The sequence below is a fragment of the Bubalus bubalis genome, chromosome 24 (assembly GCF_019923935.1).
Source record: "Bubalus bubalis isolate 160015118507 breed Murrah chromosome 24, NDDB_SH_1, whole genome shotgun sequence".
In the NCBI taxonomy this organism is placed as follows: Eukaryota; Metazoa; Chordata; class Mammalia; order Artiodactyla; family Bovidae; genus Bubalus; species Bubalus bubalis.
In genome coordinates this window covers 38076620-38094105 of record NC_059180.1, presented here as the reverse complement: position 1 = coordinate 38094105, position 17486 = coordinate 38076620, and the positions used below count along the sequence as shown (strand labels likewise).

General features: G+C 45.2%; 2 protein-coding genes across 2 annotated transcripts; both read right to left on the bottom strand.

The window, feature by feature from the left end:
* Positions 1 to 902: 902 nt before the first annotated feature.
* LOC102395720 (ectonucleotide pyrophosphatase/phosphodiesterase family member 7-like) lies at positions 903 to 5066 on the bottom strand. Its single transcript, XM_006054932.4, has 3 exons — positions 4805 to 5066; positions 3328 to 3451; positions 903 to 1545 (listed from the first exon to the last, which is right to left on the bottom strand). The coding sequence occupies exons 1-3, from the start codon at positions 4989 to 4991 to the stop codon at positions 1491 to 1493; spliced, it is 366 nt and encodes a 121-aa protein (XP_006054994.3). The 5' UTR covers positions 4992 to 5066; the 3' UTR covers positions 903 to 1490.
* Positions 5067 to 8717: 3651 nt separating this feature from the next.
* LOC123331576 (ectonucleotide pyrophosphatase/phosphodiesterase family member 7-like) lies at positions 8718 to 17436 on the bottom strand. Its single transcript, XM_045164269.1, has 4 exons — positions 17431 to 17436; positions 12243 to 12326; positions 11059 to 11187; positions 8718 to 9407 (listed from the first exon to the last, which is right to left on the bottom strand). Exons 1-4 carry the CDS (start codon positions 17434 to 17436, stop codon positions 8766 to 8768), a joined length of 861 nt encoding a protein of 286 aa, XP_045020204.1. The 3' UTR covers positions 8718 to 8765.
* Between the last annotated feature and the right edge of the window lie 50 nt (positions 17437 to 17486).

Below are 17486 nucleotides of genomic sequence, written 5' to 3'. Positions count from 1 at the left end.
AATAAGTAAAAGGTGAGGTCATAGTTGTTTCATGCAAGGCAACTAAACTATAGGCTTCTTCATGAGACCATTGTTCAGAAAACAGCAGGTTCTGATGGTGGAGGTTTTGACCCTCTGACGTCAAATGTCACCAAGCTCCCACATGCCCAGTTGGAGGGTTGGTGGTCCTAATCAGTCTTAACTGGCCTGAACTAGACACAGCTGACTCCAACTTCCTGGAAAACAACTTGGGTGAACATCTTATTGTTTAGGCTTGGGGGAATGTGAAAATCATTTGTAGCAACAAATAAAGTGAACTTGAACAGTGAAGGCAGGCTATAGGTGTGATGGGTTTAACCATAATTACTCTGATTTCATTGATTTCTCCCAACACAGATAGGAACCCTTGCTCCCCCAGACCCCAATTAGGGTCTGTCTCTAACCCACAGAGTCTTTAATTCACCAAATACTTTTTAAGCATAAACTACGTTCCTGGTAGGGCTTCCCTGGTGGTTCAGTAGTAAAGAGTCTGCCTACAATGCAGGAGACCTGGGTTCGATTCCTGGGTTGGGAAGATCCCCTGGAAAAGGGGATGGCAGCCCACTCCATTATTCTTGCCTGGAGAATTCCATGAACAGAAGAGCCTGGCAGGCTATAGTCCATGGTGTCGCAAATAGTCAGACATGACTGAGCAACTAATACCTCACCTCATGTGCCTGGTACTATCAGGCGCTGAGGATGCAACAGTGAGAAGAACCAGGAGTGGTTCCCTGCCCTCCAGCAGCTCAGGGTTTCATGGGGGAAATAGGTATTGAACTAATTATCACATAAATAAATGTAGAAGCACCATGGCAATATATACAGTGCCAGTGAGCACATGGAACTATGAGGGCTTACAGTGGGAGCTTTGACTTTGCAGGGAAAAGAATTCGGAAAGGAGTCAGAATGGTACACAGGTGGGGATGGGGAAGAAAAGAAAAAAAGTTACTTCCATTTGACCTTATTATATCTTGAGTAAAAAGCAGGACAGTGAAAGGCACTGGTGCTGCCCCTGGAGTTTGAACTGTGTTCAGAGTCTAATAAGTTTACCTTCATAAATCTCTTGAAATAACTCTATTTGGAAGCATCTTGGGAGCTAATTTGTTAAATATACTTGCACAATGCAGTTCATGGGGACAGATGAGTCTTATTACCCCTTTCAGATGAGAAACACTTGAGCCCTGCTCAGCTATGAGAACAAGAGAGGAAAATTAATTCTAATTGAATGCGTTTGTTCTCTTATATCTGTTCTTCTACAAGAACCATGTGAGCACAGGATCTGACAAAAATTGTCTTTTATTCCATCAACAGTTGATTGAAGTAAAGAGTGTGAACTGTGGTTAATGCTGTGTTTTTACAAGGAATTAAAGGTTCCTGGGTCTGAGACGTTGCATAAATCCTCTGAGTCACAGCATCCTGGGGTAGAAACATCTGATGTAAGATGATTGGATCTTGGTCCTGAAGGAACGATGTTAGAGCTCGGTCATGCGTTCTGGCTCACTTGTGCTGTTTTGGTCAGCTCTCTGCCTGCAGTGGCGAGTGGAAACCATTGGGAATGGGTCAAACTCATGAATACCAAGCTTTCTATTAACACATATAATAGCTATTAATTACCTTTCCTCTGAGGAACCAAAGGGCATACAGGGTCAATACCAGAGTAAGTGATGCTGCATGATGTTATACTAAGATATTAATAAATCTAGGCTTGTCTAGCCTCCCTGACGCCATAGATGGGAGGCAGATTGCAGAAGACCCCTAAGTGGGCCACACCATTGACCTGCACACAGACGATACCTTTATCTTTGTCTGTGGGCTCTTGGGAGGGACAAAGGTCATAGGTAATATATCTCACACCTGAGCTTGGAAGGATCAAGGCACTGAAGGGATTTGTAATGGTCCATGGACCTCACAGATGTGGTGTGTTCAGGTGTTAGTGAAGATTAGGACTGCTATTTAACATAGAAAGTGAAAATTCCAGTGGTATTGATGTGGAGAGAAGCTTTAGGGTATATCTAAACAGTCCTTTCAGTGGCAGAAGACGTGCATATATGCACACACTATAGTAAAGATTCAACTTCTGGATTTGAGACTTTCTTTAATAATGATGATGATGGTGATGGTGGATGATGAAAAACTAATACATTTTAACTATATGAAATGGTTATCTTTTAGAAATTATGCTGTGGGAATGGCCATTCAATCAGTACCTTGAGGTTTTTCCTTTCTTTCTTCTATGGCTAATGGTTTCTGCAGAAAAGGACCAATTGATTTCTTTCTAAGATGTTGCTTCGGGGTATAGAGACTTTTATAGGTCATGTTTCAACTTATAGGAAAATTTTATAGTTCAAATATAAATTACATTAAATGTGGGCTTTGTAATGGAGTTAAGGTTAAGTAAAGTTCTGACTTTCCTTAGGCTGTTTATAGTGTTGAGGAGGCCTCCATGCTGTTGAGACAGGAGCTCTTTGAAAGCAGAGGCATAGTCAGGATTGAGTGTCACATGGGATGTCAGAGGCTCAGTCTCCTGATGTAACTATGGAGATGTAGAAAGCAGTGTACCAGGGCCGTTGAGTGCTTTTGTTGATGGCAGGACCAGTTCAACCAGGGTTGAACTGTGTTCCCCTGAAAGGATGTGTTGGAAGTCATGACCCCTGGTACTTAGGAATGTGACCTCATTTGGAAATAGGGTCTCTGCAGGTGTAATTAAGTTAGGAGGAGATCATATTGGAATACAGGTGGCTGTGAATTCCATGATTGGTGTCCTTTTAAGAGGAGAGAATTCCATGTGAAGACAGAGATTCAGAGAGAAGTTGGCTATGTGATGGTGGACACAGAGATTGTGTCTACAAGCCAAGGAATGCCAAGGATTGCTGGCAACCAAGAGGAGCAAGTAGAAGCCAGGAAGACTTCTCCCCTACACATTTCAGAGGGATCAAGTGAATACCTCGATCTCGGACTTCTAGCCTCTAGTTCCACAAGACAACAAGTTTCTATTGTTGTAGGCCACCCCAGTATGTGGTGCTTTGTTATGGCAGTCCTGGGAAACGAATGCAACTGGAACATAGTTTTTGGTGCCAAGTGCAAAATGAAAATGGGGTCTTTGTTAAAAATCAGGATTTTTGAGATCAAACCAAGCTGGGGGCTCTGCTGAGTCTTCGTCCCTGTACCACTGCCCAGACTGCACGTTCACAAAGATATCCCTGGTTGCTGGGTCCTCAAAGTGCTGGACCCTGACACACTCAGAAAGTGGTTGAAATGGGTTATTACAGTGTGCACTGATCAACCACAGAAAACTCTCAGACTACTCACATCTTTTTCCGACAAAAGACTGTGAATGTCACACCAGCGACAAACAGAACCACAAGGACTCCTGTGACAACTGTGAGACCGATTGCTGTGTTTTGGAGAGCAGATGCCCTCTTCATCTCTGCTCCTGTTAATAAAAAATCAGATGGTTTTAAATGATCTGATTAAGAGGCTGCTCCTGGGTCTCTGGGAAGTTTCCTATCCAGGCACTGGTGAATATTAATTATGGAAGCGAAATGTACATTTAACCCAAGAAAGTGCTCACTGTAGAGAAATCTCACAGGACAAGTCATTGAAAGCCGATTTACTAAATGACCTATTCACCAAATGACCCATTTGCCTAATGACCACTTTGCCAAATGACCAATTTGCTAAAACTCAATTTACTGAAAATCAGTTGGTGGGATGTCCTGCTTATCAATAACAGATGATCAAACACACCTCACCCCAGGCTCCCAGGATTACATATGGGGCAGGTGTAGGGGCCAAAGAGTTGTAGCAAAACTCTAAAACTTAAAAAGAAATTCTCAATAACTTAGAGAATTGCCATTCATTTAGTTTTCTGCAGAACATCCTGTTTCTAGTAAATTCACATGAAGATTGTGGGTCTAGTTTCTAGTTGCTCAGTTGTGTTTCCAACTCTATGACCCCCATGGATTGTAGTCTGTGAGGCTTCTCTGTCCATGGTATTCTCCAGGCAAGAATACTGGAGTGGGGATCTTCCCAACCCAGGGACCAAACCCAGGTCTCCCGCATTGTGGGCAGATTCTTTACCATCTGAGCCACCAGGGAAGATTGTGGGTAGTGGCTTGGCAGAAGGGAAGAGTGCAGGGAGCTGTTCCTTGTACTCCATTTCGATTGAGTGTGGTTGCTCTAAGCATCTGATAAATCACTGGGCACTAAGTCTCCCCACAGAAGAAATGCTGGTGAGTGTTTGTAAACAGCCGAATTCCCAGAGATGCTTCCTTTCTTCCTTTATATCACCGAGATTTAGTTTTTTGAAGTCTTAAGGATTCTCAGCCTCATTTACAGGAACCCCTGCCCCCATGTCTAGCCATGAGAAGAGCACTAAAGCTTTTTTCCTCTCCTGTGAGCAGCTTTCCTCTGGGTACCAGCATGCAGAGTTGCTGAAGGAAGGCCGCTTTTCAGAATCTACAAGGGGCATCTGGGGGGCAGACTCTACATGTTTTCTGAGGCTCAGAAGGATTATTGCCTGATTTCCTCTATGGAAAACCTTCCTTTTTGCCCCGTAGGCACTGTATAAAATGTCACCAACACAGCGAGGGACTTCCTCCTTCATCTGCTACCTGTTCACAGCTGCTGATGATAATCTTGTGCTGGGGGGCACTGAAGCTGCCAGGAAACAGGATTGTTCTGCTTGATGTTTCCCCCATTCAGAAAACCCCCTTTTGAATCTTCTCTATCTCAGGACAGAACAAACCACACTACCAATCTCTTGGTGGTGGCTTTTGTGTCTCACCTGTGTGCTGGTCGTAAGTGTCTACCAGCATTTCCTGGGTGACTGCCAGGGAGCCATTGTGGGGCTCAGGGGTAACTCCCAGGAGCTTACACATGAGGGGGTAGATGTGGATGCTGTCAAAGGGCTCAGCCAGGTGATTCTTCTTGAAATCAGGCCCGAAAGCTCTGAATATGGTCTTCATATCCATGTAGACATTATCAAAACCATGATCTCCTTTGTTGAAATATAGTATAATTTGCTGAAAAATAATAACGAAACAGTCATTTAAGATTCCAGTCCTCTGAAAGAAAATTGCCTCTTAGTTAATTCCATAGTTGTTAGATCCAGGAAATCTTTGAGCACTTAAATGACAAGGAAGGACACTGCTCTCTGCAGTGGCAGAAAGGAGCAGGCATGGAAGATCTTTAAGGAAGAGAATAAAGCTTACAACTTCCCTGGTGGCTCAGATGGTAAAGAAGCTGCCCACAATTCGGGATTCCTGGGTTCAGTCCCTGGGTCAGGGAGATACCCTGGAGTGGGAAATGGCAACCCACTCCAGTATTCTTGCCTGGAGAATTCTGTGGACAGAGGAGCCTGGTGTGTGGGGTCACAAGGAGTCAGACACTCCTGAGTGACTAACACTTTCTTTTTCAAAGAAAAGCACACCTGTTAGAAGCAGTAATAAGATAGTAATACTGACGGTCCTAATAGGCGCAAACATAGAGGGCTCACTGTGCACCAAGAAGTGTTCTGAATGTTTTATAAAGTGAAGGCTCTATCCTCATCACTGCCATTTTACAGATGAATAAACTACCCTGAGTCATGTAGTAGCCAATGTTGGAGTAGGTATTTGAATCCAGACTGGTTCTAGAGCTAGGAGCATTTATTTTCTTTTTCAAAAATATTTATTTATTTATTTGGCTTCGCCCGGTCTTAGCTGTGGCACACTCCTAGTTGGGGCTTGTGGGGTCGAGGATTGAGTTTGGGCCCCCTGCATTGGAAGCTCAGAGTCTTAGCCACTGAACCAACAGGAAAGTCCCCAGATATGTTGTTTCTTATGGCACAAAATTGCATATATATATTTTTTGGGAGGGGTGGGGAGAGAAGGATTAAAGAGGACAGTATCAGGACTGTAGGTAATTGTTTAATGAGTACTAGATAGACTTTTGTCTGACCCCTTTTCAAGGGACAAAGTAACATCAGTCACACCACAGCACTGTTTATATTTTCTTATTTTCTTAGGACCAACAGATACTCTGGCATGTCAGACATGTGATCTCTGTGTATTGAAAAGTTGGTCTCATAGTTGTCTTAATGCCTGTCTGCTCAGCTCAGGCTCCCTCACCTGGCTAAAGAAACCAGTCCAAAGGCATTTGAGGCCATGCTGTGCTCTTGTGCTCAGTCCCTCAGTTATGTCCAACTCTGCAACCCCATGGACTGTAGCCCTCCAGGCTCCTCTGTCCATGGGATTTCCCAGGCAAGAATACTGGAGCAGGGTTGCCATTTCCTACTCCAGGGGATCTTCCCCACCCAGAGATTAAATCTATGTCTTGTGTCTCCTGCATTGGCAGGTGGAATCTTTACCACTGCGCCACCTGGGAAGAACTTGATGCCATGGGGCAGCCTGCTAAGAACAGTTAAGTGATCCCAGTAATGGCCTCATGTTCTTTGCAAGCTCCTAAGAGCGCTGAAGAATTGATGCTTTTGAACTATGGTGTTGGAGAAGACTCTAGAGAGTCCCTTGGACTGTAAGGAGATCCAACCAGTCCATTCTAAAGGAGATCAGCCCTGGGTGTTCTTTGGAAGGAATGATGCTAAAGCTGAAACTCCAGTACTTTGGCCACCTCATGTGAAGAGTTGACTCACTGGAAAAGGCTCTGATGCTGGGAGGGATTGGGAGCAGGAGGAAAAGGGGATAACAGAGGATGAGATGGCTGGATGGCATCACCGACTCGATGGACATGAGTTTGAATGAACTACGGGAGTTGGTGATGGACAGGGAGGCCTGGCGTGCTGCTATTCATGGGGTTGCAAAGACTCGGACACGACTGAGCAACTGAACTGAACTGAACTGAATCCTAAGAGAGAAGAGTCACACCCACTCTGCTCTGCACATCAAGGCAGGCAGTTGGGTGGGAATATGAGCAGTGGACTCAATTAGAGCATTGAGACACAAAAGATTTTCTGTCTAACAGATAGTTTGCCAGAAGATTAAACTGATCACTGCATCGCATCCCTCAAACTATCTGGTTGGTCATGCTGGGAATATGACTGTCCTATTAAATGTCTTATCATCCCTCTCAAACTGTGACATCATTAACCAGGTTTACAAAGAGGTCAGTACTATGGAAACTTCTTGGCAGGGCCTTTGCTCCAGGCCACGTGGGGGCTTACAAAATACCAATTAAGTTTTGCATTTTACTGTAAATGTTTCCACCAATATTAAACAATAACCTTATGAGCTTTCCCAGACCTGTTATACTCTGGACTTTCAGCAACCGAAGAGTATACAGATTGCAAATGTAATTATGACGTTTGGCTTCTGTTCATAGCCTTAGACGAGGATCCTTCAGGTTTTACCTGAGACGGTCTTCTGTCATGTGATATTGAAGCATCACTTAAACTTTGTTCTGTCATGAATTATTGGTTGGTAGTTTTAAAAAAATGGGATGCAGTGATCAGTTTAATCTTCTGCCTGCCTCGATGTGCATGTCTTATGTATGTCTCACAATTAGCATTGATTTTGGTATTTTCTTCTTTAGGCTTCTTATTTTTTTCGTAACAGCTGTGTTGAGATATAATTCATATACAATGCAATGTATCCATTTAAAGTATACGATTCAATGGTATCTAGTGTATTCACAGAGTTGTGAAACTATCATCACAGTCAATTTTAGAACGCTTCCATCACCCCAAAAAGAAAGCCTATACCCTTCAGCAGTTACTCCCCAATCTCCTTACAACTTCCCCTGGTCCTAGACAACCACCAATCTATGCTCTGTATCTATAGATTTGTGCATTCTGGACATTTCATTTAAATGGAATCATACAATATGTGGTCTCTGCTATCTGACTTCTTTCACTGAGCCTTATGCTCTCAAAGTTCACTCACATGATAACATGTTTTAGTATTTCATTTCCTTTTAATGGCTACATAGTATTCCACTGTATGGCTAGACCCTGTTTTGTTTATCCATTCATCAGTTGACGGGCATTTTGGTTGTTTTCACCTTTTGTTTATTAGGAATAATGCTGCCATGGGCATCTGTGTATAAATTTTTATGTGATCAGGATTGCCTTTTTTCTTTTGACTATATGCAAATGGGAACTAGAAGGTGTTTTTTTTGGGGGAGGGAGGGATGTTAATCTCTTGTTGATCCAACACATAGGCTTGGGTTTGTACATCAGCCTTACATTTCTAATACCAAATCACTCCTCTCCAGCTTTGGTTTCTTCCTCATTACAAAGGGAAGATAAGAGAGTCAACCTTTAAGGTTGTTAGGAAAACAAAAATAAAGTGTGTGTCTGTGCGCTCAGTCACTCAGTTGTTTCTGACTCTTTATGACCCGATGGACTATAGCCTGCCAGGCTCCTCTGTCCATGGGATTCTCCAGGCAAGAATACTGAAGTAGGTTGCCCTTTCCTCCTCCAGGGGAATCTTCCAGACTCAGGGATCAAACCCACATCTCCTATAATTCCTGCATTGAGGTAGATCATTGAGCAACCAGGGAAGCCCAAACATGAAATAACTCATGTTAAATTTTTAACACAGCCTAGACACAACCTTGGCCAGAGATATATGTCATTATTGTTGCATAATGGTAAGATGGAGCAGGGTAGGTAGGGTGGGATGCAGGGAGGTGGGGAACACTCAGAAAATAGTGGGTTACTACTAACTCATCATGCATGCACTTATGTTTTAATTTTTTTCAGAACAGTCCTTCCCTACTGGCTGCCTTCCAGATCCAAGATGGACTCTATTTTAGAATCCACTCACCCCGCTGATGCTATAACCAGGGTCGGCGTACATCACGATCGGCAGGACCCGCTCGTGTTTGGCAAAATGGAAGCGTTCTGGAAATTCCTCCTTCTTGTAGACATTGAGGTGAGGATGAGCGTTCTTCAGCGCTTGGTAAACAGCTTCCTCTTGCCCTGGTTTGGGTAGAAGCATCCCAAAGCCGCCGTAGTCCACAATGTCAAACTGGACCAAGTCCTTGAAGCTGATGTAGTTTCTCAGGAGGATCTCAGTGATGTTGGGTTTCTTTTTCATGGTGGTCATGCCATGGTCTGACGTGATGATGACATTGAGGTGCTCAGTCAAGCTGTGCCTCCCAATGGCTTCCAACAGGTACCCGATGGTTCTGTCGATTTGCTGAATCATTGCCCTCCTATTCTCTGTGTCAGGTCCGTAGAGGTGTCCCACGCTATCTGGCTCTCCATAGTACAGGGTCACAAAGTCAAAATCTTCCTTGGTGAACCAGTTCATGACGATGTCAATGTTCTGTCTCCACTCCGTCTCGTTGCCATTTGGGTGGGTGTACGACTCCACCAGGGACCGCTGGACAGCCTCCCCTTGGTACTTGGCGCCTCCCCCGGGATAGTGGAATGACGCTGTTTTCCTCCCCTACAAGTGCAAGAATAAAAGCCTGTTAGAGCTGTTTCTTCTGTCTTTCTCATTATATGCAAAGCCCAACATGTTGGCAGCCCTGCCCCAGTCCAGAAACATGCATAGAAAACATGTGGGCTTTGGAGGCAGATGGGATTGGGCTTCATTCCTGACATCACCAGGATCTCCTGGAGTCTAAAACACCGATAATTGGAAGACGTGCCCTTATTGGAGAAGGCAATGGCACCCCACTCCAGTACTCTTGCCTGGAAAATCCCATGGATGGAGGAGCCTGGTGGGCTGCAGTCCATGGGGTCGCTAAGAGTCGGACACGGACTGAGCGACTTCACTTTCACTTTTCACTTTCATGCATTGGAGAAGGAAATGGCAACCGTCTCCAGTGTTCTTGCCTGGAGAATCCCAGGGACGGGGGAGCCTGGTGGGCTGCCGTCTGTGGGGTCACATAGAGTTGGACACGACTGAAGCGACTTAGCAGCAGCAGCAGCAGTGAAGAAAAATGCTGCCAGTGAAACCGCTGACACTTCAGTGACTGGAAGATGTGTTCCAATTTGGGATGGCAAAATGAAAAATAAAAAAGTCCCTTAGATTGGAGGAGAAATGGTTCTTTCTAAACTGGTGGTGGTGAGTGAGTTCTTTAATCTCGTAGTGTTTCAGTGTTTCTACCTGTAAAATGCCAAGAAGCTGATGGGACTTTTTTGAGGATTAATCCAGGTAGCTTTAAGATAAAGTGTTGGGCATTGTGTTTTGGCCCTTGGCAGGCACTCTTTTCATTGCCTCTAGACCTAACAAGCCAGCACAAGCCTTCCCCAGTGTGTCCAGTGTGTGCAGTGGGCAGTTAATATGTTTGCCTGCCCAGCGCCCACTCCACCGTCTGCAGGTTTGGAGCATCTGACATCCCCTGGAGGCTCTCCTCCCTGCTCTTGCTCCACGCCTGGTTTGGGGTGTGTTGGTCCCACATCAGGCTCCAGAGGTGGGGTGTGGCTCTGGGCTGGCCAGTCAGGGGACACTGTGTCCCCTGGCCACAGCAGTTGGTTGAGCCTTGGGCCCGTGTCCCAGCCAGAGCCAATGAGATGAGATCTGCGGACTCCCTCTGGGGCTGTTAGAGATAAAAGAATTTGCCTAGCTGTTCCCATCTCTAATGTTTATAGACTTTGGGGTGTTTGCAAAAGTGAAAGCTGTCATCTTATTCCCTGTGCAGATGTCTGCTTGATGCCGGACCCAGAGGCAGACAACAGAGCAGTTAAAGGTGTGCTTATTGCTGGGTTGCCTGGGTTTATCTTTTCTCTTTCATTTGGATGTGTGTTACCAAAATGCTCTCCACCTCTGTCTCCTCATCTGTAAAGTGGGGATGTTAATGCCACCTCGTGGGGTGGTTGCGGGGACTAAACGCACGTGGAGCACATTGGTAAGCGTTCAGTGAGCTCAGCTTTTGTCTTTCCTGGAGAGGAACAAAGAGCGTTGGGCCCAACCGCACGATCAGGTAGAGGGGTGATGATTATTTCCTCCAGTTTCTGTCTCTTGAGGGGCATTGAAGGTGGAACTGAAATGTGCCTGTAGACCCCCAGGTTGGAGTCTGCAGAAGGAAGCTGAGATTGGAGCCTCTGGTCATGGAAGGAATGGCTGCAGTAGGGAGCGTGGGATTCCTCACGTCCGAGGAAGGTGGTGGGTCATCCATGAAATTCTGCTGAATCTTGCAAGGCCTGACCAGAGCCTGGGGTTGCTGCTTGACCTTGAAACTGTTGTCAGTGGCCCAGCCACCTTCACCCTGTCTGTCACACTGTGGGAAACCAGGCAAGGCACTAGATTACAGCCGACAGAAGAGCCCTGGCCTCCTTAAAAGCCTCCTTAAAAGCCGTCATGGGAGGAGCTGCTTGTCTCTTCCCTCTCCTTGTCTCCAGTGGGTAAACCGGGGAAAGAGGTGTGGGGTGGGGGCTCAAGAGAGTGGACCATGGGTCACGCTCCTTTTTTCCCAGGCATCTGGGGCCACCAGAGAGTCTGTGGTGGGGTAGGGAGCGTGCTGGGGATGAGAGCTTTGACTCAGATCTGAGATGAAGGTTTTACCATGAGCAGAACTGAGTCTTCAGACCGAAAATGAGGCTGTGTTAGCAACACAAGTAATTTCAAAGTCATGAAAATATTAAGCGATAATACTCCTCAGCAGAAAGGTGTTTTTTTTTTTTTTTTTTTTTTTTGGATAAAGCCTGGTAAAATTGTTAGGAAAATAAAATAATTTTATGTACACTCACCAATGAGTTAACAGTAAGATGGACCCATATCACTAAATATGTTGTTGTAAAGCAGCTCCTCAACCAGGACTGGGCACATACTAGGCACTTGATAAATTTCTGGTTCCATAAATGACTGACCTGCTTATTTGGGGAGCAACTACTTTTCTTCATCCTGGCTGTTAACTTGAGGGCTGTTCTGTGACTTTTCTTGTATTACCCAAGATTTGGATATTCTGAAAAACTCTCAACAGTTCAATGGCTTTAGTAGAGCCAAGAGAGGGTACTGGTGTAATGGTGTCAATTTGGTATAGGGAATAAATTATGGGATGAACTGTGGGGTATTAGCACCTGGGTCATGGCTATGTGGCGTATGACTGGGCAGAAAAGTATAACCAAGCGTAATGCCAAACTTACCATGTATCATTTGAGAGAGAGAGGCAGGTAAGCTATTTGGAAGTTGTAGGGGATGCTGTTGGGGCCCCATCCAGATCCCCTTATTGGGCTTGTGCACCCACATCCATTTCTGTGAGGGTGGCTGCTAATGTCTCACTGTTTCTCCATGTTCTGGAAAAATCCCGTTGCCAAGTGGCCAGACCTGCCTCACCTGAGTAGGTAGCCTATACTGCTCTTTTATCCTCAGCAGCCCACGGCCAGTGACCAGCAGCAGGACATAAAGCCAGCTCCCTGGCTTCAGGGTGGGATAACATGGGGGTGCAATTCATGTTCCTGTGTTCCTGGGGGATCAGGCTGAAGCTGGTGTCCAGCAGAGGGCACATCTCACTTAGCTCATTCTCCTGCCATGTCAGTTTTCCTTACTCCTGTCTCCTGAGAGCTCTCTCTCCATATGTTACATGCGCTGCGTCCCTGCCTCAGGCTCTGCTTTTAGGAAGCTTGACCCAAGACAGAAGTCCTAACACTAAGCGCTTTGCACAGTTCCAGAAGCTCTGCTGTCCATAGCTGTAGGTGAAATATTGTCCCTTCTGCCCTCCAGCGTTCATTTCCTATTTTGGGATCCAGTTTTATTTTCTCTAAAGCACTTTCCCCAACCTAAAATTACCTTAATTTGCTTGCTTTGAAAACTATCTAATTTCCTCCTCTAGAAAGTGTGGCTGTTTTTGTTCAATGCATTTTTCCTGGGACCTAGGACAGGCCTGGCTCAGACTTAAGTGCTGACTGCTGATTAAGTGTATGCTGCGTGAATGCATGAATCACATCTCCTTTTAGGGGCAGAAAACCGACCTTCTTCTCTCTTGATTAACTTATGGAAATAGTTTCAGAAATGCTTTCTCTTTTGGGTTCTAGTGTCTTATTTGTAACCTCTACAGGTAACACATTTTCCTTTCTTATAATAGAATTTCTATGGTTGCTTTAACTTGCAAATCCTCTAATATTTATTTATTGCATTTCTGATTGGCATTAGACATAATTCTCAGTTTTTGGCGATGGTAGTTTGTTTAACTCTAAGTGTAAATTGACTTTGCTCTCAAGTATGGATTGACTGGAAGGATGAAACTTCCAACATTTTGTGAACACAGTTTGGCTATTTTATTATTTAGAATAAGCTGACATTGACATTGTGAGGGACTTAGGCAACACTGCATATTAGTTAAGTTCCTAGGTATTTGCCTGTTAAATCTCAGATGTTCCCAACTTAAAATTGTTTTCTCGTGCTATATTCTTAACACATATTCTTTCTTTAAAGGTATCCAAGCTGTGGTCTTAGGAAGCTATGGTTTTTCTCACTTAGAAAAATAGAAATAGAAATTTTAGGATTTATGATGCTTTGTGAAATGAGCTCCAGAGAGAAATATATATGTGAGCATGTGTATACACACACATACATACACACACACTTGACTCTGTTTATTTGGGATCTACGATAATCAAAAGTGCTATTTTCAACAAATACTTCTGAGAAACAATCTGAGCACTTAATTGGATGCAAAAGAGTGGGTATTTACTATTCTACCCTTTAATTAGCATAATCAGTGTTTCCAGAAGCAATAGCAATTGGAAAATCGCTAGTTTTATTAGGTGCATTATTCTTCCTTAGTGTACTATTGCATCAGTGTGGCTATTACTCTTAAGCTGCTGCTTTAAAAGAAGAGTTGATACTTCTTAGGGCAAAGCCTGAGTGTTGGCTTTTGTATAGAATCTACAGAACTCTTTGGGGCTTCCCTGGTGGCTCAGACAGTAAAGAATCTGCCTGCAATGCAGGAGACCTGTGTTCGATCCCTGGGTCGGGAAGATCCCCTGGAAAAGGAAATGGTTACCCACTCCAGTATTCTTGTCTAGAGAATTCTATGAACAGAGGAACCTGGCAGACTATAGGCCATAGGGTCACAAAGAGTTGGACGAGACTGAGCAACAAACACTTTACAGAACTCTTCAGAACCAATCATTAGTGAAAGAGTTTCAGTTTGGTTTTGTATTTTGTCTTGTCTCTTCTTTTAGTGGACGGAATTAATGTCACCAAGATGTATAGGTTTTAGAAAGGCCCCTGAAGTGTTCATCCCATTGTGTTTTGGTGGATAGTATGTTTAGTGGTTTAGGGAAAGGAGTTAGTTACACGTTCTCGGGAATGACTGAGTGGAAAGAGATGGACTCCATGTATTGGGCTGGCCAAAAAATTTGGGTTTTTCTATAATAGCTTATGAAAAAACCCAAACAAACTTTTTGACCAATCCAATATTTGAAATCATAAGTTGGTTCTGAGTGTTTTCATCGTTCTTCTGTGTTCTGGAGGCGTCACTGAACAGAAGGAATAGAGAGGGCCAAGAGTCTGTGTTTTAACCCTCCCACGCCCTTTTGGAGGTCGGAGTATTATTCTTAGAACCTTTACGATGCGTGATGGGGACACAATTTGTACCAGTACTGGGATGTATTATGTTTCTATTAATGCTCTTCTAAGCAAAACCTGCTGGCACCCTCTTTCTCACAGCTTTTCCAAGTTTGGAGGCTTTTGTCTAGGAGATCTGGCTGACACTGAGAACCTTAGCTGCTGTCCCCACCATCTCTCCAAATCCCCTCCTGGTGGCAGCCTACCACGGTCCTGTTACACACTCTTGGCAGACATGAGTATCTATCTCACCCATACCATTTCACATCTTAATACTCTCTGCGTCTCCTCCATAAGAGGAGAAACATGCCCCTAGGTTTTCACGGCTTCCCAGGTGGTACAGTGGTAAAGAACCCACCTGCAATACAGAAGACCCGGGTTCGATCCCTGGGTCAGGAAGATCCCCTGGAGAAGGGAAGGGCAACCCACTCCAGTATTCTTGCCTGGAGAATCCCATGGACAGAGGAGCCCGGTGGACTACAGCCATGGGGTTGCAAAGAGCTGGACACGGCTGGGTAACTAACACTTTCACTTTCTTGGGTCTCACAGCCATAGCTGCCTGCCTTTCTCTGAGAATTAGGACTTCTGAACTTGGTGAAACACCTTAGTCATTGATCAGGTTCAGTTATCCCAGGAGCTTGTTTAAAATCCCAGCCTGCTCTCTGAAACTTCCCCGGTGGTCCAGTGGTTAACACTTTGTGTTCCCAGTGCAGGAGGACCTGGGTTCGATCTCTGGTCAGGGAGCTAGATCCAGCATGCTGCAACTAAAGATCCCGCATACTTCAATGCAGATCCTGCACATGGCAGTGAAGATCACACATGCTGCAACTAAGACCCTGCTGCTGCTGCTAAGTCGCTTCAGTCGTGTCTGACTCTGTGCGACCCCATAGACGGCAGCCCACCAGGCTCCTCCATCCCTGGGATTCTCCAGGCAAGAACACTGGAGTGGGTTGCCATCTCCTTCTCCAATGCATGAAAGTGAAAAGGGAAAGTGAAGTTGCTCAGTCGTTCCCAACTCTTAGCAACCCCATGGACTGCAGCCTACCAGGCTCCTCCGTCCATGGGATTTTCCAGGCAAGAGTACTGGAGTGGGGTGCCATTGCCTTCTCTGCAACTAAGACCCAGTGCAGGCCAAAAAAAAGTCCCAACTTGCTTTCAGTGGAGCCTCTCCATTCATAGCCTGACCGTTAGGGAAGTCCCGATGGTGTGAGGATACCCTCGTGGACTGTGGAGATTGGATGCAAAGGTGGTTGAGAATCCCATCTCATAGGCATCATCTGCCAAGAGACGCTGATTCTCATGAATCTTGATGGACTCTGGCAGCGTTAGTGTCACTGAAGAAAAACATTTTAGTCCTATTAAAGGTGAATGCATCAGTATCCACAGAGCCTGCCTAGAAGAGACTCAGAAGAAGGATGGATTTTCCCAGTGATGGATACAGGGTGGGCCGCCTTCCTGCAACCCCACCTGGCAATGCAAATGTGCCCACCCCATGGCATTTGGCATTTGTCACCCTGTTTCGGCAGGGGGGGTTGCTGACCTGGGACCACAGGTTTGCTCTGATTACAGGAGATTTTTGTGCCAGCTCCTCAGGGAATTGGCTGAATGGCCCTTCCTGGGCAGGATGAGATACACCAACTTGACATTTGCTTGCCAAATGAGTGGTGTGTTGTCAGCTGCCTGGCCCTGCACTAGATCCTCATTTTGCACAACCACTTATGAATTCAGCAAAGAGGAAAAGCACTCTGATTATGAATTGAGCAGGAGGAAAAAAGTCCTGCAAATAAATGACAAGGAGACAAGAACCATGCATAAGAAAGTGCCAGGAAGGGAGAATGCCACCAGAAGCCTCATGCCAGTGAACAAATTCTGTAGCGAGAGAGGCTCTGGGTTTTGCATAGTGAATTAATCAAGGCTTTACAGACATTCTTAGCAGCCTGGCAGATATAAGAATCACTCTGAAGTCCATGACTAAATGCTTTGGCCACAGAAGAAATATTATGTCATGGTTAGCGTTAAAGAGTTGCTGAACCCAGAGTGAGTTCTAATCCCAGCCCTGCCTCTCACTAGTTTTGTGACTTTGAGAAGTTATGGTGTCACTTGGTGCCTCAGTTTACTCATCTGTTAAAGGGGCATAACCTTAGCACCACCTCAGGGTTGTGATAATATACATAAAGCACTTAAATCAGTTGCTGGCACATAGTGAGTATTATGGATGTTATTTTTATTATAAGGACAGAGTTTATTTGCATGGTCTATTCCTCAAAATTTAAAAATGTGATAGATTGGGGAAGGAAGCTGCTGCTGCTGCTGCTGCTTCTGCTAAGTCCCTTCAGTCATGTCCGACTCTGTGTGATCCTATAGACGGCAGCCCACCAGGCTCCCCAGTCCCTGGGATTCTCCAGGCAAGAACACTGGAGTGGGTTGCCATTTCCTTCTCCAATGCATAAAAGTGAAAAGTGAAAGTGAAGTCACTCAGTCGCGTCCGACTCTTCACAACCCCATGGACTGCAGCCCACCAGGCTCCTCCATCCATGGGGTTCTCTAGGAAGAGTACTGGAGTGGGGTGTCATCGCCTTCTCTGGGGAAGGAAGCTAGGGCACAACAAATGGGAGAAAAGGAACCTGAGGTAGAGAAGGGTCATAGCCAGCCTCCCGTGGGAGTCCCACCTGTGTAGTATCTAGATTTAAATTGAAACTAATGAAAATGAAACACAACTAAACATTCAGTCCCTCAGTCAGACTCGCCACATTTCAAGGGCTCAATTACCACCTGTGGCTCGTGGCTTCCACATTGGACCATGCAGAACAGAACATGTCCATCATCACAGAATGTTCTGTTGGATAGTCTTGGCCTAAAGCTCTAGTGACCAGCTGAAGTCCTGCTAAAGTGCCTCAGCTTCCATTCATAACAGTGACTGATCATTTCGGGCAGTGAGCGCTAAGCAACTCACGTGCATTATCACAGTTAATCCTCCCAATGAGCCTGCGAAGCACGAACTCTGACAAC

Bases quoted from the DNA above. Each gene is read 5' to 3' on its own strand.
- LOC102395720 (XM_006054932.4), bottom strand. From the start codon at position 4,991: ATGGATATGAAGACCATATTCAGAGCTTTCGGGCCTGATTTCAAGAAG. The intron at 3,452-4,804 runs GTGAGACACAAA...TTTTATTAACAG, and splicing joins CACTTACGACCAGCACACAG to GAGCAGAGATGAAGAGGGCA. The intron at 1,546-3,327 runs GTGAGTAGTCTG...TCGCCACTGCAG, and splicing joins GTCTTTTGTCGGAAAAAGAT to GCAGAGAGCTGACCAAAACA.
- LOC123331576 (XM_045164269.1), bottom strand. The intron at 11,188-12,242 runs GTGAGGCAGGTC...GGTTTCCCACAG, and splicing joins AGTATAGGCTACCTACTCAG to TGTGACAGACAGGGTGAAGG. The intron at 9,408-11,058 runs GTGAGGAATCCC...TTGCACTTGTAG, and splicing joins ACCCACCACCTTCCTCGGAC to GGGAGGAAAACAGCGTCATT.